At 45.8% G+C, this 23,164-nt stretch overlaps 1 protein-coding gene and 1 long non-coding RNA gene across 3 annotated transcripts in view; one reads left to right on the forward strand and one right to left on the reverse strand.

Annotated features, from left to right (window-relative positions):
• Positions 1 to 1,692, reverse strand: part of Marchf4 (membrane associated ring-CH-type finger 4) — a 117,817-nt gene extending 116,125 nt beyond the window's left edge. The window contains exon 1 of the mRNA XM_036173319.1: positions 1,172 to 1,692. Coding sequence (XP_036029212.1) covers positions 1,172 to 1,678 — 507 coding nt within the window. The 5' untranslated portion in view covers positions 1,679 to 1,692. The remainder of the gene's footprint in view (positions 1 to 1,171) is intronic.
• A 2,225-nt stretch (positions 1,693 to 3,917) lies between these two features.
• On the forward strand, positions 3,918 to 6,886 carry LOC118573161. Of its 2 annotated transcripts, none has more exons than XR_004943592.1 (2): positions 3,918 to 4,214; positions 5,827 to 6,886. It is a non-coding gene; the product is annotated as an uncharacterized LOC118573161 (long non-coding RNA). The 2 variants fall into 2 exon arrangements; XR_004943591.1 differs by having other exon boundaries at positions 5,830 to 6,886.
• Positions 6,887 to 23,164: the final 16,278 nt, after the last annotated feature.

Here is a 23,164-nt window from a genome sequence, read left to right on the forward strand (position 1 = left end):
TCTTCAGAGATCTTTACTCAGTACCTCCTTTCCTAATGCCTAGGCTGTAGCCCCAGACATCCCCGGTCCCTAAGGGCTTTGCCCATTCAGAGACAAGAGAAGACAAATGAATGAGAATGTCAGCTAAGCCTGCATCTCACGGAGTAAGCAAAAAAGGGGGGGGCTTGTCAGGAGCACCCACGTGGCATCCTACTTCCCTGACACCTATTTAAGAACACCCAGACTCTCTCTCTGCTTCAAGAGACTGCTGAAGAGGTCACTGAGGTGAACACAGTACCCTGCCCACACCCTATCAAATGGTCCCCCTCCTGCGTCACTGAGGAGAGTCCCAGGTGAGCACTGGGACCCTCCTTACAGGTTTTCTCAATTCAGGGCTATTGTGAATTAACACATCCACCCAGTGTTGTGAACACAAGACAATTGGTGGAGTAATAAGAGGGAAATCTGAACAGATAAGAGAGGGAGAACCTGCCTGACTTGGAAAAAAAAAAACTCTGTCCCATGCCACAGATGGGTAAAGTATAAGGGAAGGAAAGGGACTAGATTTGGTAAGATTCTTCCCTAATGTCTCTTAAACTCACTCTGGCTTAGAGTATCTGCTTCCAATACAGAAAAATGCAGGATCACCAAGAAGTGTCTTGGCAAACTGAGGCAGCCTCAAGGGGGAGGGTGGAAGAAAAAAGAAAAAAGAAACAAACAAGATTTTTGTACTTCACTAAATGAGAATAGGAAGGGAGAACATAATCTTGGCACAATTTCAGAAAAGGAAGAAATTTGAATGTAGAGCTGAATATGGGCTGGGGTGGGGATAGTTTTATCAGCAAGACACCAACTGAAAGTGTTTTTTAGCAACAACTATGAAGGTCCCTCTGAATCATTTCATTGCTTCTGGATCTTCTGTTCTGAGTGCTTCTGGAAGTTTGGGGACGGAATTAAAGAGACTTGCATTGGGGGGAGGTGCCAAATCAAAGCGCAGCTGAGCTAGTCACCTAACAAGCTCCCTCAGGCACCTATTGGTCAAGCTTCACCACAAGAAACATCACTGAGAAACTCTAAACACCGTGGCTGACACTAGAAACAGCGTAATAGTTCCCTGGGGCAAACAGTTAAGAGGCCATCTGCATGGCCAGGAGATACCACACACCAAAGCAGGGGAAATGAAAGGACTCACCTGTTCTGGTCCCTGGAAACAGATGCGGCAGAGGGGAGTCCTCATACCACTGTCCAAGCTACTTCCTAGAGAGTAGCAGTCCTCAGCTTTTTCCTTACAGAATTCATCAGAGGAAGTACTGCTGAGCAGGCAGGCAGGTGGCCCTGTGGCTGGGCCATCCCAGTCATCTTCCACAGAAGGAGGCAAAGGTGGTGGGGGCGGCAGAGGAGGGGTCTCCCTTCCCACCGCTTCTTGAGGGCCCCTCCAGCCTGCCCACCCCCCGGCGCCCAGAGCCGGAAGGGTGTTGTTGTTGGCCGCCACACCAGGGAGCTGGGGGTCACCGTGCATGGGCAGGGGCGCTGGAGGGGGGCGCCTCAGCAGGAAAACCTTCAGGTCATTGAAGAGCATTCGGCAGCGGCACTTGAGGAGACCCTGGTGGCGCAACATCTGGGGAGCTGGGGTGCACAATCCACAGCAGTACCAGCCACAGAAGCAGCACCACAGCAGCCCACCCAGGGGCATGAGCATGTGATGGGGAAGCAGAGGACTGGAGAGAGGCAGTTGGAGTCTTTGAAGAGGTGGAAAGGGTGGGGCTTGGGGTCCACAGTGTTTCTGTGTTATGGAAGAACCTCCTTTCTTATTGGCTCTTCTTATAACCCCTCCAAGCAGCAAATAAATTACCTCCTCAACTGACAACTGTGAGTCAATGATTCTGAACGCTCCTAAGAAAATGCAAAGTTAAAAAAAAAAAAAAAAAGTTTTTCTTGCCCTGGCAGCCCCACCTCAACCTCAGACTTAATTCTGGCTGTTGTCTCCTTTCTGTCTTTGACCCCAGAGTACTACTAGGACCAGGGCAGTAGAAGAAGCGTCAAGGCTGGGATGTATGACCAATGTCTAATTGTTAAAAGTTCCCAAGGAAAAGACTGCGAGATTCTTCTCAAATCTCTAGGCTGTGGTAAATCTCCTTTATATAAAAGGGTGGAGAAGATTATAACTCAAATTTGGAGCAGCTAGATCCGGAAACCAGCTCAGTGAAGATTGCACGTGAAAGAGAAGAGATAGGCTTCCTCAGGTAGTAAGAAGTGGTTGGGGGAAGGCAAGATGAGGGAGGGGGGCAGAGAAGGTTAGGAGAAGTTCTGAGTCTCTTGGGCAGAAAACTGGGGCAATTAACCCCCAGGAGCACCAGAGTTGCTTTTAAGAAAGGGATTGGGAGACTGATTGCAGGTGAAATTGGGCAAAGAGCTTGTGCTTGGCCTATGCAGCCAAAAGGCTACACAGAAGAGGTGGGGTATAGGGCGGTGGACCAGAAAAGGATGCAGGAAACAAAAAGATCCTTAACCCTCGAAGGGCTGCTTCCTTCCAGAGCCTAAGGTCCTGAATAGAGGAAGGGTGTATTTGGGAGAGGGAAGGTGATCACGGAGCAGAGAGAAAGGAGGTGGAGAACAGGGGCGTGGGGAGGGGACAGGAGAAAGGAATAGTCACATGATCTCAGCCCCCAGCCCACCCCAGCTGCAGTCTGTAAACCGGAGGCCCCTCCCCTTGGTTCCATCAAAGGTCCTTTCGGGCGAGGTTCGAGAGCTGGAAGACAGACAGGTCCGGGCTGGAAAGTGGCCTCGCTTTCTCCTCCTCGTCTTCTTCGGGGTCGCTGTCGTCGTCGTCCTCCTCCTCCTGCTGTGGGTCTGCACGCGACCGGCGCTGCTGCTGTGGCGGCAGAAGCGACTGCTGATCGGCGTCCTGGTGTCTCCCCGGCGGGGGCTGCTCCGGCTGGTCCTCTGGCTGCTGCTGCCCGCGGTCCAGCGTGGTCGCGACTCCAGGCTTCATGATCCTCCTCCTCTTCCTTCCCGGGGGGCTGGCCCTGGGCCCCCGCTCCCGGCCAGTGCTGCCATGCAACCAGAGACAAGGCAGGCGCGTGGGGGTAGGGGCGGTGGGGAAGTGATGGGGAGAATCAAAAAAAATAATAATAATAATAATAATAATGGAACAATTCAGTTCTCAGATGATCAGGAAAGAGTGCTTCTGGCGGGTGGGGGCGGAGGAGGGCGACTGCCAGGTCCTGTCGGCAGCTCTGCCCCCGCTCCTCCACCTAGGGCGGCCTCGGCCCGCTCTCTGCTCCCACCCCCACGCCGCCCCTCCCTCCTCCGGCTGCCTCTGGCTGGCTGGGCTCGCTGCTGTTGCTACCTCTCCTCGCAGATGATGCACGGAGGTAAGGCTTGTTGGCCGTGTAAGCCGGAAAGTGGGGAGAGGGAATAGAGACGGCGTGGCCGAGATGGTCAGGCAGACGACACTTGGCTCCAGCTTGGTCCTGGAGACTCCCCGGACCCGTATATAAATATATCTCGTAGAAAAGCCGACAAGGAAGCAAATCAGATTCCAGCCTGCTGCCAGGTGTTGTCTTCCGCCGTTGCTCAGCACCCGCCGCCGCGACTGCTGCCCCCCTGGCTCAGTTCCCAAAGGGGTGGTGCTGGGAAGGGAGGTGCCGGGGCGGTAGGCTGACGGCCCGAGGACGGGAAACAAGCTTCTCCGAGCGGAGAAGGCGCCCAGCTACTTCCACCCGCGCGCCCGGTGAAGCCGCGGCTGCGTTCAGCACCTGGGTGAGTGGACAGCTCCCACCCAGACCCCGCGCGTCACGCCAGTGGGGGCCTGACGCAGACGCCGCTGAGGGATGGAGGAGGGAAAGGAGAAGAGAGCGAAAGAGACGAGGAGAGACGGAGCCAGAGGAGGAGAGGGAACTGTTTGATGCAAGAGGGTGGGGGAGGAACCAGGGGAAAGGGAGGTAACGGAGAGAAGGAGGGATTTAGGAGAAGAGGGAGGAGGCAGTGAAGAGTAAAAGAGGCGGAATGGGAACTTGGATGGCGGAGTGATGCGTGTACTAACTCCCACATCTTCCCCCAGCTGGAAAGGATCCGGGTGGACAGTACTATTCATAGGCTCCCTGCTCACTGTACCTTCTCACCACTTAACCTCAGCACATATACACCCGGTACAGTTGCCTCTTAAACAGAGTCCGTGGTGCTCTTCATTACAAGCCCTTAAAGGAGATGCCACTTTGGAAGCTTTGGAAAAGGTAAAGTTTTGTGACTTCCATATCGAAGCTGGGACCTGCTGGAGATTAAATCTCTCATGACGCAGACCTCATGAGAAAAGGGATTTAAACCTTAAAGCAACTTCACCTCCTAGAATTTAAACTGCAATGGGGAAGGATTCTCTCTCTCTCTCTCTCTCTCTCTCTCTCTCTCTCTCTCTCTCTCTCCCTCCCCTTCTTCCCTCTCTCCCCTCCTTCTCCTCTCTGTGTTGTGTTTTGGGTTCATTTTGATCTCATATGCCTAAGCCGATGGCTTGAGGTGAGGTACATTTTTGTTAATGGCTTATAGCCACCACTATCACAATTGACTTCACTCCAAGCCACCATGTTCTTTTAGCTGTGGGTCATAAGAATCCAGGGCAATGATATAGCCTCATGCTAACCTATATCCAAGTTTTCCAAGGAGCCACCAGCAAGGAGAACTTTGAAATTGATCTGAATTTCCTCTTCTGACTTGTATTACCTTACCCATCCTTCTGGAGGAATTTCTAGTGAGCAGAAGAGTATCTCTAAATGCAAAGCACCCAAAAGAGAAGGAAATAATGATTTTTAAAAGGCTGCAGAAATACTCAGTGTTTACATCTGCAGACTTTGGACATTTATAATTTCTCCTTGCTCCCCACCCCACCCCCACCACTCCTATAGGGTCGCAGACTTAAGAGAACACACTCCAGTGAGTCATCAACACAGCTGAGCTAATTATGCTAGTGCATTTAGAAATTCTGAAGCTATAGACAGAGTAGAATGTAAAATCACCACACCAGAATATCATTGGCATGAAGTTCAGCTCAATGAATCATAAGAAAACTGCCCCTTTTGTTGGTGTCTCCATGAATGATTCATTCCCTTGATCCCTGGGGAGCAAAGGCCTATATCTAGGTCTTGGTCAACCAAGCGTGGCTGCTTGGCTAAATCATGTCCCAGCAGCTGACATGATTGCCGAGATCCTGCTCAAAGTCAGTATTTGAAATTGATGCCAGGCCAGCAAGATGGCTCAGCAGGTAAAAGTGTTCACCACCAAGCCTGACCTACCGGAGTTTGATTCCTGGGATCCCTGGTGGAAGGAGAAAACTGACTCCCGCCACCAAGCCTGACTTACCTGAGTTTGATCCCAGGGATCCCTAATGAAAGGAGAGATGTAGCTCCTGCCAGTTTTTCTTTGACCTCCGTGGCACACCCATGTTACACACACACACACACACACACACACACACACACACACACACTAAACAAATAAATGTAATAAAAAGAATGCCACTGTTAGGTTTGGGGATTTAGCTCAGTGGTATAGCGCTTGCCTAGCAAGCGCAAGGCTCTGGGTTCGATCCTCAGCTCCCCCCCTCAAAAAAAAAAAAAAAAAAAAAAAAAAGAATGCCACTGTTTTAATAACTATAAAATAATGCTTAGATTATTGATACTTGTATGAACACTGATGCAAAGTGAACTATTTAAAAGCATCTGTACTCTACACCATCCTGGATCTGCCTCTGGCACTGTGGAGGTCACTCTCTATAAAACCGGCCTCATCACGTGTTGGCCTCCCGTCATCTGACTTAGAGCTCCTTGAATGGACCAGTATTTGTATTTTCATTAGCAGCTCCTGAAGTCCAGCTGGTGACCAGGGAGAGGACTGAACAGATCAATGGCCTTTTTCAATGAAGTTATGTGTTTCTCCCCATCAGTGTGAACACGACTGAGTACCTGCCGCATCTAAAATTGAGTTTTAAGGTTTTATCACCATGAAATGCTCATTCCAATTGTGTTGTGTAGTAAAATGCAGCAGGAGGTGGAAAAGCCGTACCTCAGAGAGATTTGGAGCTTCTGTGTTCAGACTGTTTTGCACCACCCTGCCATTGCACGTGAAAGATATCTGTAAATAGAAAGCTGCTAATGATGGGGGCGGGGACACAATTGGATTGTCTATAGAAAGACAGATCCTTGTGAGTTCTGTTTAGAATGTAATACAAATCCTGGAAAAACATCTCACTGAATTAGACTCCCTCTATGTTACTGCTGCATCACGAGCCTCGAGAGGAAAAACAACCATAAAGAAAATGTTAAATCAATGGGTCTCCATCTAAACATTCAGAAAACATTTACTGAACACCAATCACAGGTAAGGAATGGTGTTGGAAGACACAAGAACACAAAAATGAATTGGTTAGAGCGGCATCCCCGGGAGTCTCATACTAGAAACACACCCATAATCATAATGTAAGGCACACAATAAGTGCTACCCAAATATAAAAAGTTTCAGGAGTGTTCAGGATAGGGAGGTAATACCTACAGTTTATCAGCGATTAGAAGAGGTGGGAAGAGGTTGGGGGAGGTGGGGATGGGTGCCAGAGTTCTGGGAAAGCCTTTTTCAAGAAATGACATCCAAACTGAGTTAAAAGATGTGGAATTCAGAAGAAGAAAGCAATTCTTGGCAACAGGAACACACTACGTCAGCCCTTCCATTCGGCTGAGCTGGAAGGTACTTGGAGGCAAGCAGCTAAACGTAAAGGCAGAAAGGTGAATGGCGCCAGATTCCAAAAGGTTCTAAATGCCTCACTGTGAGGAGATTTATTCATTGACCAGGTACTTGTTTTAATGGCTTTAAAGATTTGGAACCGAAGGTGAAGGGCAAAAATAAACTTTATCGCTGAGCAGGTTAATTAACTGGATGGGATTTCATTGCTAATAGGTAGGAAGCAATCAATATTTTTCATTTCACGCCAGAAAGTTCTCAGCTCCTTAATGGATTTATTCTTTTAAATGAGGTTGTTTTCAGATATATTTCAATGCACACAAAGATGCTGGGGTCATATGAATTTCAAGAAGAGTGAAGGAATGAGAGGTCCATGGAATAGTCTAGGAAGAAATATTAGGACCCCCAGAGATCCAAAATGACTCATTTGAGAGGCTGCTGTGCTTAATTCTCTGAACAGGGAAGCTCCAAGGGCCTCCAGGCTGGCTGTTATTTCTTATTTGCCTAGACAGAGTGTGCCAAAGACAGAGGAGGTTTTACAGGAACTGGAGAGCTCAGAGGGCTAGATCACACAGCAAATGAGTATTATACATAATTCATCCGTATTCTAATCTTCCCTATAATTTGTTTTCAAAATTTTGCAATATCCTCATTGACTGTCTTCAAATGCATAATAATTGCAGAATTTCTATTAATATGCAAATTATTAACATCTATTCCATATAGGACCAGACACCCTCTTCATAGGTACTTAGAATACTCATTTAAAAATAGGAATTCTTGGCACCAGCAAGATGGCCTAGGAGGTAAAGTGTTTACTGCATAAGCCTGACAACGTGAGTTCAACCCCTGGAATCCATGTAAAGGTGTCCTCTGACCTGCATGCATGTACTGTTCACATATGTACCCAAACATCACACATGCACACAGAGGGAAGGGAGAAAGAATAGTTTAAGAAATAAAAACATAGAAACTCTTGGAGCTGGAGAAAAGGATCAGAGAGAGATTTAGAGTACTTTTGTTCCTGCAGAGGACCCGGGCTCAGTTCCCTGCACCCATATGATGGCTTATAACCATCCATAACTCCAGTTCCAAGGGATTCAATACCTTCCTCTGATCTCCACAGATACCACGCGTGCACCTGAAATACACACATATATACGTGCAGCACAACACTGGTATACATGAAATAAACGGATCTAAAAAAAAAATTAAAGAAAAACAAATGAATTCTCACTGGGCATGGCGGCACACTTTTGTGATCCCAGCACCTGGGAAGCAGGAGGCTGAACTATGAGTTCACGACCATCCGACCAGACCATCCGACCATCCCCATCCAGGGCTACATAGAACAATAGTGTCAGGAAGAACAACGGGGGGAGGGGGGAAGTAAGGGAGGAAGTGGAGAGGGAAGGGAGGGATGGAGAAAGAAAGACAGGAAGGAGAGAGGGAGGAAGTGAGGAAGAAAAAATTCGTAGAGTCTACTTCCAAATCTACTGAAAAAGAATTTCTTGGAGAGCAACCTAGGAACATATATTTGGACAAGTGTCACTAAAATGATTTTTTTTTTTTTTAATGAAAGGGTTTCTATTGTAGCTCAGACTGACCTTGAACCCACTATTGTAAGCTAGGCCTTCTGCAAACTCTTTATCTTCCTGCCTCAGCTTTCAAATGTTAGGGTGACAGATTTAAACCATGGTAACTGACTTGATTTTTTTTTTTTTAACTCTCACTATTTCTTAGGTAGTAGCCTTTATTTTCAAATTTTGGCTTGAAGAAACCAATCAAAGCTCGTGCAGTTGGTGAGCTATAGAAGTGAGATTCTACAAGGAGTTACTGGGAACCTGGAGTCTTGCAACACAGTGCAGATTTTAATTAAATTCCCAGGTGCCATGTGGAATCCTTACATAGTTATTTGTCTGTTGCACTGTATTTTATGTCAAGAGTCAGTTCAAAGTTCAAACTAACTTGGGGCAGAGAATGTCTAGATGTCCCCATTGATCCCCACCTCCTAAGATTCATGGCCTTGTGTGTGGATGGGCCTGGTGACTGGCTTTTACTATATGTAAACAGAGATGGAGTATTACTTCAGAGATCGGCATACAAAGACATTCCCTATAGTTGCACTTACTCTCTGTCTCTTGTGAGCCACTGAGGAGCCTCATGATAAGATACAGAAAGTAAGTCGTCTGGTGGTGGCATACACACACCTTTAATCCCAGCGCTCGGGAGGTAGAGGCAGGCAGATCTCTGTGAGTTAGAAGCCAGCCTGGTCTACAAAGCAATTCCAGGATACCCAGAACTGATATAGGAGAAACCTTGTCTTGAAAAACCAACCCCTCACCCCCAACCCCCCAAAAAAGAAAGAAAAAGAAAAAGAAAGTTGTAGTGGGTAGCCATTCCAGCTTTGATCTGGAAGTTCCAACCCCCATTGAGGCTTCATAGCAGGGCTGAGAGAAGACCATGAAGACCTGAGATCCGGATGGACCTGCTCTCTTGGTTCCTGGATCCTGGACGCTGGAGGTAGACCGAGCAGAGTCCTCCAGTGAACACCACCGGACTGCGACACACCATTCCCAGACCCTGTAACCTATCCCTTCACTTGTAAGTTACCCCACAAAATAAACCTCCCTTTTAACTACATGGAGTTGCCTTAATATTTTAACCAATAGAAAGTATCTGCTATTCAAGAGCCAGAGAAACCAAGGTCGTCAGCTGACAGTCCATGGACTGAACCCTGACAGCCACCATGTAAGTGAACTTGGAAATGGATCCTTCCTCAGCTGAGCTTTGATATGATGTCAGAATTGGCCTACAGATCTTTATAAACATTCACGGAAGTGCCTGAACCAGAGGGCCCAGCTTAGCTGAGCCTGAATCCTAACTTGTAGATATCTTTAAAGCATCAGAACTGTTTCAAACTGTCTGAACTCTGTCACTGCCTACCTCTAACACATGCAGAGGACTCCCTCTCCATCCACCACCCTCCAACACACACAGAGGACTCCCTCTCCATCCGACGCCATTTTTGAACAGGCACCAGACTGAACACCTGGGACAAGGGGAAGTTTTGAGAAGCTCTCGTTGAAGCTGATGGCAGAGATTAAGTCTCAAATGACTAAGAGCTCATGAGAAGGAAACATAGTGTCATTTTCTCCATACTTCCTTTTGGGATTCGGACTTTGAGGGCAGGATTTGTGTTGTCCTTATTTTGACACTGTGGGCATTAGTCAATGATGGCTCACAGTAGGTCTCAGTAAATATTTGTGGAATGCTTTGTTCCCACCATCACCAACCACATTCATCATCACTATGAGCATAGATCTCTTTTACTTATGGATCATAAGAGTCCCCAGCTATACTGAGGCCTCATCTTTAACCAATATCCCTAGCCACTGACAAAGAGTAATTTGAAATGGATGTTAATTCCTGGTCCTTTTTCTGCTCTTCATTCATGTCACCCTATCCCATATTTCTCGATGAATTTCTAGTGAACTGAAAAAGTGTCCCTGCACTGAGTTTGGAAATAATTTATTATACCACAAGTAATAACTTACACCATAAAGACATTCAGCATCAGTCACTGTGCCCAGGTTTTCTTCCCTGACCTTGGACAATGCTCAGAGAGGTGGTATTTCTCTACTTTTCAAAACCACGACTCTGAAGAACAAGCACAGAGCTGAGCTCTCACCCTCCGGTTATCCACCACCAGGCTGAGGGCTAGCTGCTCTCCTACATGAGTTTGCGTTATCTCTAGTCCCAAGGACAGAGCGATGTTCAAATCATCGTCAGCCAGAGGCAATGTAGTGAAGCGCAGAAGGTGTTAAATGGAGATCTGCTTGTTGGCAACTGGAAGTCTTCGCTATTCCCAGGGATAGAAACACAACAGAGAGCAAGACAGAAGTCTGTCTGTGACCTCATATGGTTTATAGCCCAGTGTGAAAAAGAGACAAGTAAGCAACATAAGTGGAACACGTTAATTTCCTCTAGTGGTAAGCGCTATGAAGAATATAAACAGAGAAATGTGATAGGGAATGATTCAGTGGTATGTGTGTTGATGGGGGGAAAGAGAAACAATCCCCGAGTTTAGATGCAAAGAGGGAAAAGAAACCAATGAAAAGATGATCTGAGCCACATGGCGGTAGTACACAGCTTTAATCTCAGCTCTCAGGAGGCAGAGGCAGGCAGATCTCTGTGAGTTCAAGGCCAGCCTGGTCTACAGAGCGAGTTCCAGGACAGCCAGGGCTACACGGAGAACCTTGTCTGGAACTGCCCTCTCCCCCAAAAGAAGATCTGAGTCAGAGAGTTCCAACAGGGCAGTCCCCAAGCTAAGGTGGGAATGGTGGCCCTTCAGAGCAATGGAAAGATGGCGAATTGGAAGTCAGGTGATTTGGGAGGGAAAAGGTGAGAGCGCAGTGCAGGAACCCTACGTAACATCGTTTAGTAATGGGGAGTGAATTCCCATTTCATTCCACGGGAGCATGGAAACCATCAAGGCTTTAAAGCAATGGAGATGAGCCTTTAAAAGGTCACTTGGATGGCTAGAGGATGTAGCTCAGGGGTAGAGAACCCATCTGAGAGATCCCTCGGGTTGCTGACTAGGGAATAATCTAGAAGTAGACAGAATGGACCCCTTTTGGTCACTACACATCTGTGTGACTCCAGAGGTTGGCTGTAACCAGTGCTCCAGCTTCTCAGTCTGTAAAATACGTATTTGAGAACAAAGAAGAAAAAAATAGAAAAAAGAAAAAAAAAAGAAAGAAAGAAAAAAAAAAGAAATGTGGTTCTCCTCCGGTTTCACCATTCCACAGGCCCTGTGTGGCCCTGCATCTGAGCTGAGTTCTTCTGTGGGAGTAGAAAGTAAGTGTTCAGTATCCATCTCGCATCATTGCATGGTCACCTGATACCATCTGATACCATCAGTATTTTTTTCTTCCTCTCTAAGGCTCCTCTAAGGCTTTTCCCTGCCCTGCTGTCTCCCCAGCTTTGAACTGTCTTTCAGGGTTTCCAGTTTGGAGGTGCTTCTGGGATGCCGACGCTGGCCAGCCTGCTTCGTACCCACCCCAGCCCTGCAGCACAAGCCTTTCTGAGCTCCTTCTGGGAAGGCAAATGGTATCATTAAATATTCAGTAAGCCTGCAATGAGACAGTGGACATGCCAGAAGGAACCTGCTTCCCAACTGTGCTGAGGGAACAGCTCCCCGCTCAGCCAGGCTCATATGAAAAAGTTAGTTGATGCTTCTTGGGGCTCTTCTTCTGACTTGTCCACTTCATGTGGTCCCAGGACCTGAGGGCTTTTGTTCTGTCTGGGGAGGAGCCCTCCACAGACCATACCCCACTAACAGCCTATCAACTTGTTTGAGTCAAGTGTGGCTATGCATGGAATCACAGGTGTCTGAGAAGAATGTATACATGTGTGTTTGTAGCCTTTAATCAGACTATAATCTGTATTTACTTCATCACCCCCCCACACCCAAGCTTAGAGATGAATAGTGATATATTCCCACATGCTATAAACTTTAGCCATGTACATATAACCCATTCTAACAGAGGGCCCATTTAACGCAGCATCGCTGTAAAAAGAGCCTTTCTTAAATGACTACCCAATGTGCACATGGAGATCGATAGCCAGACAGATAGAAGTATTGATTTTTGTTAGATACTTACATAACAATACTAAAATCTTGAAATTATTTACCCGCTCCTCGTGGGAAATTCACAGGATGTGTCTGTCTTCCCTACATGGAGAGCACAAAAGTATGTGCAAGAGATTGGAAATAATTAACAAAAGCTCAAATGGTGACTTATCACATGCTAACTTAGACACTTTACATACTTATTTTGAGCGTCTGATTTCATAATCTAGGCCATGAAGACTTGGGTTCTATCAACTGTAACAAGCGTGTGTGTTGTACCAATGCATGCTGTCTGACTGATCTATTAACATTACTTGGAAGTGTTTTTTTTTTTTTTTTAATTTTTATTTTTATTGCAACAGTAGTTCTGTATATATAGCATTTTACCTGTTCAGATTAGCTAATCACTGAAATAGAAAGCTATTACATGGATATTGGTTAAAAATTCATTAAGCTATCCACTGCAGATTCATGTACTGCATATAAGTAAATACCCCAGTGTAACAAAGTTGCTGATTCAAATTCAGGATATAGTCTTATAAACTAGACCAGAGTAGTAGAGAGTGCATAGTATATGAGACCCATCTCCAAACTCTGTTGGTTCACATGGAGGGGAGTATTGAGCCTTGATTCTGGTAATTCTGAATTTTTCGTTTTGGCCACTGTATTTAATGTCTCTGTGTTGTTTTCTCATTTGCAAACAAAATGAGCCAACCCCATAGAGCTTCATAAAGAGTAAAGGAGAAAATGAATGCAGATTACTTTGCATGGTGTCTGGCACACGACACTCACTCACAGCCGGCTTTCTCCATTATGACTACAGCTACCCTGACCCCTAGTTCCGACACAGCCAGAGACCACTTGATGCTCAGCATCAATTATGGGTCACAACCTCTGTCCTCAGAAATCTGTAAAACCAGGAATGATTACAGATAATCAGAGACCTAACTAACAATCTTTAATGTCCTAACTTGGCCAATTTCATCAGCAACATTCAGACCATACATTTTGGTCTTTCAACTCCCCAGCAAGGCATTGTTTTCAAACTTTCTCAGCAAACACTATGGCCTCTTTTCATTGCCAGCTGCCTCTTCTTTTGTATTTTAGAGACCCTACTTTCTGGTCCTTTTAGAAATCACCCCCCTTCATGTAACCTCTTGAATTTATATATGCTGGGAAAAGTGGCCTAGTTAATGTTCTCCAATGAGTTTACCTGAGGTATGTGGGTGAACAGGGAGTGTGTGTATGTGTGCATGCATGTATATGCACACACAATGCATGCTCAGGCATGCTCATGGCCTCTCGGAGTCTTTCTTTCTTTCTTTCTTTCTTTCTTTTTTTTTTTTTATTTTTTATTTTTTTGGTTTTTTGAGACAGGGTTCCTCTGTGTAGCTTTCCACCTTTCCTGGAACTCACTTGGTAGACCAGGCTGGCCTTGAATTCACAGAGATCCGCCTGGCTCTGCCTCCCGAGTGCTGGGATTAAAGGCGTGTGCCACCACCACCCGGCAAAAATGCTTGAACACTTCCTACCCCCACCCCCCACCCCCCGAAGCTGAGGACCGAACTCAGGACCTTCTGCTTGCTAGGCAAGTGTTCTACCACTGAGCCAAATCCCCAACCTTACTTTCTTTTTGTAAAAAAGTGGAACTGTTCATTCCCATGCTAGAGGGTTGTCTGAGAATGGACACAAGAACATGTGTATCACACCTTGCATAGTGCATAAAGAAAAGCAGGGGCTAGTGCAAAATGCAGAGTGGTTCTGTTCTAAGCAATAGATATGTGCATATGTGAGCAATGGGGCTATCTTCATCATCAAGTCTTTGTTTCTTAAAGAGAAAGTACTATCTTTTTCACTTGAGAAAAGTAAGTCATTTCAGCTTCTCCTGTCTCCTATGTAATCTATCTGGACTTGGGTTTCATAGTAACATGTGATTTGTTACCCAAAATGCCTTGAGCTAACACGAATATTGGCCTCATTACCTAGTTATTTTGAAACTTAGATGCCAGGGCTTGCTCTGTGCATCCTTGGGAGTTGAGAGCGGCTGTAGAGGTCTGAAAGAAAGGAGGCAGCCGAGTTTAATAAACAGCCTTAAACCAACAGGTTGTCCTTTCGGAACTGAGAAAGGGAAACCACACAGGGAGACAGTGACCCAGATGAAGCTCTGTCCTGTTTTCAGGACTATGGCTTGGTGCTTACCTTCCAAAGCACACACCATTCTCACTTACACTTCCCTGGAGAAGGCTGCAAAACTATGTCCAGCCAATACAGCCACAGTTAAGTCCCTGGCCAAGATCAAAAATCCTTCAGGCCCTGTCTATAAATATTTTTCTAAAGATTACTCTCTTTAATTTTCTTATTTTTTTTTAAAAAAAACTGTTCTCACTCTTTTCTAACTCTTCCTCTGAGAATGTCCTCATGAGTATCCCTTTCTCGCCCACCCTTCTCTCATTCTTCCAAGGTTATCCACTTCCAAGACAACTCTTTGATGAACAAATAAGGAAAGCAACATGCCCAGTGATTAAAGACAGATTTGTGATTTAGGAAGACTTGATATTTATCTCAGTCATTGTTCAGCCAGGATAGGTCGTGTTTTGCTGTAGTAACAAATAGCACCACATTCATTAGACTTTATATTGAGTTAGTGAAAGTTCAGTGACTACAGGGCTGAAGTCCTCATGTGGTGACTCAGCAATCCAACTTGCTCTCAACCCACAGCACCTCCAATGTAGCACATATAGCCATTCTTTCTATGGTATGAGAATCAGGTATTAAACATTATATGTCAGCTTTTAAATGTGTCATCCCAGAATTACCTTATCACCTGACGTCACAATACATTGACAAAACTGGTCACAAGGTACTAATTTCAAGGAGAGATGGAAAATGTAATTTCTTACTTATCTAGGAAGAGAGTAGAAAACATTGGTAATTACTGGTTTGATTACCATGAGTATTTACAAGCTATTTGATCTTGGGCAAGTTGCTTAGTTCCGAAGTAATACCTTCATAATAGTTGAAATTAAATGAGATCAAGTACGTGGAGTGCTTGGCATTGTACCTAGCACACTGTATGCACACAAGAAGAAGCAAGTACCATTATCAAATGCAGAATGATATACACTTCTTTTGCTTGCTTGAAAACTAGGGAGATAAGGATTTAAGGTATTGAGAGGAAAGGCAAAAGAACCATCCTTAAATCCATCTTTTTTCTTTTTTCTTTTTTTTTTTTCCTTGGTTTTTTTGAGACAGGGTTTCTCTGTGTAGCTTTGCGCCTTTTCCTGGAACTCACTTGGTAGACCAGGTTGGCCTCGAACTCACAGAGATCCGCCTGCCTCTGCCTCCCAAGTGCTGGGATTGCAGGCATGTGCCACCACCACCCGGCTAAATCCATCTTTTAACTACTAGGCATCCACAGAGGGCTTGGTCCTAAAAATTGGGTATAAGTGGCTAGTCTTTAGACTAATAAAGCACTGGGTATAAGCAAATCATATGGTACCCTGTTATGACAATTTAGTATGAATGGTTCTTTGTTAACTGCCTATTATATTACTCAAGAAACTTATAGGGGGCTGGAGAGTTGGCTCAGCACTTAAGAACACTGGTTGTTCTTCCAGAGGTCTTGAGTTCAATTCCCAGCAGCCACATGGTGGCTCACAACCATCTGCAATGAGATCTCGTGTCCTCTTTTGACCTGCAGGCATACGTGCAGGCAGAACACTGTATACTCAATAAAGTAAATCTTAAAAAACAAAACAAAACAAAACTTTCTAGTTTAGTTTCTAATACACTATTTACAGATATGTAGGTAGGAAAAAGGGAACTGATAGGAAGTTTTGAGTCACCCAAAAAGGCACCATTAGGGAGATGATAATCTTTAGACCTGAAGAAACAAAAGGAGGAAGTTATGTCTTAGGGGAAGTGTCCAAGAGAAGTATAAGTCAGTGGGATGTAGCCACTGCCAGAACTCTGACAAGTCAGGCAGAGAAAAGCAGGAATAAATAATTCAATCTCTTTTCTCCCTCCTTTTTATCTCTATGGGCCAAACCCAGCTGAAGCTACAAGGCCAGGGGACTGTGGAGGTTCTAGATCCCAGAGATCAACTTCCAAGGCAAAGAGGTCATCCAGATTGGGAACAAGGGATGCCCTTGTATCCCATCTTCCCACTTCGACCCTTCTCAGCTGTCTCCTCCCCTCTCCTCCTTTGCTTTCCCTGGTCTTTCTCCTCCTAGATCAACTGAGCATCTCTGAAGATATAAATTGCTGCCCAAATGGAGGAAGCGCAGGTCACAGTACTTCTGCTCACCCTGTGGAATGAGCAACTCATACCCGCCAGCCTTGGGTGTTCAGCCTTGGTTGTTCCTGGAGTATCACACTCCCCTTCCTCTGCTTCTCCTGCTACTTTTGAACCTAAGTGCGAACAACTGTTTCCCCGCTGGTTCTGTGAAGGTGCTGAAGGTTTTGCCGCTGTTTTCTGCCCAGTGTCTGTCCTCCTGTTGCTTGCTAGTCTTGTTTCTCACTCCAGTGTTTACCTTTCCTTTATAGCGCATGTGCTATAGGTCGAGTTGACTCACGCCTTGCTCCGATGGAAGACATAGAACCCAGGCTTATACCAAACATCGTATCTCATCAGCTGTTATAGTTAGTTCAGAGGTGGATGTGTGACCAAGGCAACCACATTGTTAGATTTTTATATCACAAACATATCACGAGGCTGTGATACCAGAAATGCTGGTACAGGGACCGGTTTCCTCTAAACTGGACGACATTATGACTGATTGTCTCTGCATCCGCCAATTTTTCCCCTAGGTAACTATCTAAGCCAGGATTTCTCAAACTTAGCACCACTAACACTTTTGACAAGGTAGCTCTTTGGAGTCGAGTTGGGGAGATGCTCTTACACTATGAGATGCTCAGAAACAACCTTGTCCTCAATCCACTAGATGCCAATAGCATGTAGCTCGACAGTAGAGAACAAATATGTCTCTTGTGTTCTTAGCTCCACTGGGGCAGTGTCTCATTCCTGGTTAAACAAACAAACAACCCCCCCCAAAAAAAACCCCCAAAACCACTGCTGGTCTAAGCTTAAGCTGACCATGGAAATTTTATCTTATTTCAATGGTTGGTTGAGAAATGGCCATGAAATACAGTTCTGTCCCATATGGGACGTGAAATCTCCTAGCAATTCTACCTTGGTGACCTTTCTATTGCTGTGACAAAACACTATGACCAAGGCAACTTATAAAAGAAAGCATTTAGGGGCTGAAGAGATGGCTCAGTGGTTAATAGCACCAGCTGTTCTTCCAGAGGTCCTGAGTTCAATTCCCAGCAACCACATGGTGGCTCACAACCATTTCTAGTGGAATCTGATTCTGACATAAAGTTGTACATGCAGACAGAGCACTCATATACATAAAATAAATAAGCACTCCTTATTCCCCCCCACACACCTCATACTTTTCCCAAATATAACAAATTACTTCTGCCTAGAATAAAATACATACCTTGAGTTTGGACACATAGCATGATTTCAAACTCTACCACACCATGGTAGAGATTGCCTGAGTCAACCATGTTTTCATGTTGAATCAGATTGCACCCACAAAGGTAAGGAGCAAAAAGAAAATTAAATACATCTTTCCCAAATGTCTCGATCCACAGAGGAAACTCAAGCCCAGAAAGAACTGATTCCTAAAGCCCTGTAGCTGCCTAGTAACAGATCCAGGGTCAGAAGCCACATCTCCTAACTGCTCTGCCTTTGCCCATGATTCTTTGCATCCCCTGCATGATACTAGATCCCATTTTCTTTCTTTTTCTTTTTTTTTTCCCCGAGACAGAGTTTCTCTGTGTAGCTTTGCGCCTTTCCTGGACCTCGCTCGGTAGACCAGGCTGGCCTCGAACTCACAAAGATCCGCCTGCCTCTGCCTCCAGAGTGCTGGGATTAAAGGTGTGTGCCACCACTGCCTGGCCCTTATATTTTTTATTTTTATTTTTATTTTTATTTTGGTTTTTCGAGACAGGGTTTCTCTGTAGCTTTGGAGCCTGTCCTAGACTATCTTTATAGACCAGGCTGGCCTCGAACTCACAAAGATCCGCCTGCCTCTGCCTCCCGAATGCTGGGATTAAAGGCGTACACCACCACTGCCCAGCTAGATCCCATTTTCTAAAGAGGCCATAACGAAGCTGAGAAGTTGTCCTAGATTTCCTGGTTACTATTCTAGAACTCAGATCTTACTAAGGCCTGGCCCTAAGGTAAATGCAAGCTTCAGATTCCTCCTGCAGCCTGGGGAGGCCCTGGGATGAGCAAGACCACAACCCTCCTCTGGGACAGAAGGCCAGTCTCAATAGGTTGGACCAGCAGCGTGCTTTCTGTTAGACTGAGTCCAGCCAGTTGGATGCCAGAGGGTAGAAAAGCCAGAGATGGCATGGGAGAATGGGCTCTCCCACTGGCAGGAGACACAGTATCTTTTGTGACACCAAAATCGAATCCAAATTTAAAACTGACACACAGGTAGAGTGGGAAGGCTCCTGTGGTCTGATGGGTTCTCTGAGGCTCTGCCAACCTAAAAATATCTACACTACCCACCTACCTAGGACATCCTTCCCTTCCTACCGGGCCTCCAATTCCTACCATTTGAGTTGCTAAGGTCTCAGAGGACAGGGCAGCAGGTCACCATTAAAGGAGATTTCCTGGGAGTGAGAGAGAGGCCCATGAGTGGGCCTCTTTTAGCACAAAGAGCTAGTTCTGCAAGAAGCTCAGAGCAAACAGGAGTGGCCTGCTTTGCAATTCTGCTTCCTACTGAGACACCAGTCACTCAATTCATTCATGCTTCTGTGACCAGGGGCTTGCAGCAATTAGGTAGTAGGCTTCCAAGAAAAAGCAGCAGGACTTCAAGAAAAACACCAGGTTTTGCCTCTGCTCTGTAGTCAGTCCTGTTTAGGTTTGACTATTCCCTGGGGGGAATCTGGGTGCAAGAGAGAGAGAGAGAGAGAGAGAGAGAGAGAGAGAGAGCTGTTCCAAGGCATGGGACAGCGCCAGCGCGGAGACAGAGGGATCCCCAAGCTTGGCTGGCCATGCTAAGTGTTGTTCTTTCCTAGGATTTTCTCCAATTTCTCCTCTTACCCCTTGGCAAACTCCAGAAGGAAGTACAAAAGCCAGATTTGTCTGAGTCTGCCATGCGACTAAGAAGTAGAGGGGCTAAGTGATGATGATGATGGTGGCGGCGGCGGCGGCAATAGGGCACACCTTTAATCCCAGCACTCGGGAGGCAGAGGCGGGTGGATCTCTGTGAGTTTGAGGCCAGCTTGGCCTACAAAGTGATTTCTAGGACAGCCAGAGCTATAACACAGAGAAACCCTGTCTCAAAAAAAAAAAAAAAAAAAGTAGATGGATGAAATATTGGGGGATGTAGGAAGGTAACGGAGGAGAATCATAACCCTGTTGATTCATTCTGTCCACCATGTTCTAGCTAGCAGGCGTGAGCTTCTTTAGCTCTGTTCTGAGAGGCTGGAACGGAGGAGAGAGATGGACAGAGTGGGTCAGAGGAGAGCATTCACTGACGGGAAAGTCTTGCCGAGCAACAGAGTGATTAATGATCTCAGACTTCAAGAATAGACAATGGCTAGTGGAGAGGAGGATAGTGTTGATGGGGTTGGGAATTGTGTTAAGGATTTATACCCTCTGGGATGAAGGGGAAGCTGTCTGAATACTCAAGAAGACTGTGGACTGGGATCAGGGTGAGTACCTTGATTTTGACCAAGCCATCCATTCATTTATTAACCAGGTATGCACAGACAGGATTGCAGAACCCAACTGAAGAGATTGATTAATGTCAAGCCCTCCGTTCTGTGATTGTCTTATCTGAGCCAGACAAACCTCAGTCGTGAGGGGAGGGAGAAAAACTTGTCCTTGAAGCAAATGGATGCTCTCATTGTCAATTGCTCTGGCAAAAATTTAATTGTATGCTGGTCTAAGGATGTAAAGAAGATATGTAGGTCATCTCTTCAGCTAATGCCCCAAGGCCAAAACAGGCCTGGGATGGATCCAGTGTGAGTACATTGAGGCACCAGGAGGGCTGTCCTTTGTCAAGTGAAGGCAGGTTGGGAGCAAGGCAAGGAATCTGATCCCAAGGTTGAGCCTGATCTGATGTGGGATGGTAGTTTTATTTGTAGTTTCCATCACCTTCTTTATTAACAAAGGCTTACAGGAAAGTTCCCCTGCTGTCTACAACTGGGCCACAGTTGACACTGAGGTGACTGAGGGAAGAGACCTACTTGGGATCAAGTAACAGAGCAGTGAGTAGTGTCCATTCCCTGAGGACACAGAAGTACAGTCAGTAGCAACTGTAGGGCCGCTGTGCCCAGGGGCCCAGCCCTGGGGGTTAACAGATGAGGTAGTGACTAGGAGGAAAAACAGAAACAACCTCATAAACTTCTCCCTAGACAAGTGTGAGGCAGAGCTCTAGGAAGCTCTCTGAAACAGCTCGGAGGTCTCAGGAGGCAAGGGTCTTAGGTCACTGTGCTTTGAGTTCTTCTTTCCTATACATCAAGCATGTCCAGAGCAACCTGACATTATATTGAGCTTAGTGAGAAAGATGATGGGTTAGTCCTCATTCTTGAGCCTTCCCTTCATAGAGTGACTTGGCCCTGTCCTCCCAGGTGTCTGAAACCAGAAGCCCCTGAGTCTTGGGCTCACAGGGACTGCCTGCTTTCCTGTGCATTGCTGGTGTTGCCAAGCCCACGGCTGAGTGTTTTGTAAGGTTCAAGACTATTTGGATCAACACTCCGATCTCCCAGACTCCGAGATACTTAAGTGGCAGGATCTGCAGGCGAGGAGGGGGATCAGATGTGTCTTTTGGTAAAGGGAGTGCTTCCTGAAAGTTGATAGCAGAGCATCACCAACATTCAGAGGCTATTACACATTGAGACTAAAAATGTCTCCTGAAGGTTTCAAGATAAAACCTTGAAGGCTTTGTCTCCAGAGGTTATTGAATAATGGGGGCTTTAACGTTATCAGTGGATTAATCCATAGTAAATGGGCTTTTAGGAGGCAATGCCTAGTTGGAAGGAACAGGCCACTAGGCTGTGCCTTAAAGAGTTTATCTTATTTCTAGACCTTTTTTTTTTTTTTTGAGCTGGGGATCGAACCCAGGGCCTTGTGCTTGCTAGGCGAGTGCTCTACCACTGAGCAAAATCCCCAACCCCATTTTCTAGACCTTTTATACACACCTTTTCTGTTTTCTGACTGCCACAAGGTGAGCCACTTTCTTCATCCACAGAGTTCCCCTCCATGAGGTTCCTCCTCACCATTCATGAGCCCAGAGGCAAGGAAGCCAAGTGTCATGAACTATGCCCTCTCAAGCTGTGAGTAAAAAAAAAGCCTTTCCTTAAACTGATTTTCTCAGGAATTCTGTCTCAGCTACAGAAAGAATGACGGACAAAAATCTGAGAAAAAGGAAATGATCCTGTGGCTGAGACTCTGACTAAACACCAAGATCCAAGCCCTGGTTCTAGCTCTGTGGTCACAGGCACATTGCCGAATCTCTCAAAACTAACTCTATTGCCTTGTATCTAGAATGAAGACATTGATGGCATGTGCTCATAGGGAGCCAGGATTACATTAGGAGAGTCAGTGTTGAAGGTTTGGCTCTATGTATGGTGCCTTTAAAATGGTCCATGGATTACCATTGAGAAGAAGAAAGCTTTTTATCTCAAAACTTTTGGAGTAAGAGTTGGTTTGCCTCTTCTTCTGCCTCAAAGTATATGCACACCCTATTGGGTTGATTCTTTTCTTTCTTTTCTTTTCTTTTTTTGAGACAGAGTCTCATTCTATAGTACTGGTTAACCACAAACTCACAGAGATTCACTTGTCTCAGCCTCCAAGAGACATTAGCCACCATGCATGACAAGATTTAATAGTGTCCGTGATCACCAACTGTGGTAGTTTGAATGTAATTGGCCCCCATAATCTCATAGAAAGTGGCACTATTAGGAGGTGTGGCTTTGTTGGAGTGGGTACGATCCTGTTGGAGGAAGTGTGTCACTGTGGGGGTGGGCTTTGAGGTTTCCTATGCTCAGGAGACTGCCCATTGTCTCAGTTGACTTCTTGTTGCCTGCAAGATGTAGGACTCTCAGCTGCTTCTCCAGCACCATGTCTGCCTGCACCCCACCATGATGATAATGGAACGAACCTTTAAACTATAAGTGAGCCACCCCAATTGATTTTTTTTTCTTTATAAGAGTTACCATGGGGGGCTAGAGAGATGGCTTAGAGGTTAAGAGCACTGACTGCTCTTCCAGAGGTCCTGAGTTCAATTCCCAGCAACCACATGGTGGCTCACAACCATCTGTGATGAGATCTGGTGCCCTCTTCTGGCCTGCAGTCATACATGTTGTATACATAATAAATAAATAAATCTTTAAAAAAAAAAAAAAGAGTCGCCATGGTCATGGTGTCTCTTCACAGCAATAAGAACCCTAACTAAGACACCAAGGAATGGGAATATGCTGGGTCAATGTTCTGGTTCTCCCATCTCTCTGAACTCCAGTGCCTTTACCCACATCTCAAAGAGTAATATGATTTTGTTATGACACTCTAGAAAAGAAATGATGATCCAGTTTCCTATTTTCACGTGACAAACTACCCCTAAAATTTAATAGCTTAAGCCAACAATTGCAAACGTTCCATCTCGTGAGTTTATGGGTCACAGATTTATAAAGGGCTCCGCTGGCTGATCCTTCTGTTCCACATCCTGTTGACCGAGGTTACTTGGTATTCTTCAGTTGACACACTGTGAGAGAGAATCCAAGGTGGCTTCATTCACATGT

The sequence above is a fragment of the Onychomys torridus genome, chromosome 23 (genome assembly GCF_903995425.1).
Source record: "Onychomys torridus chromosome 23, mOncTor1.1, whole genome shotgun sequence".
NCBI classification, from domain to species: domain Eukaryota; kingdom Metazoa; phylum Chordata; class Mammalia; order Rodentia; family Cricetidae; genus Onychomys; species Onychomys torridus.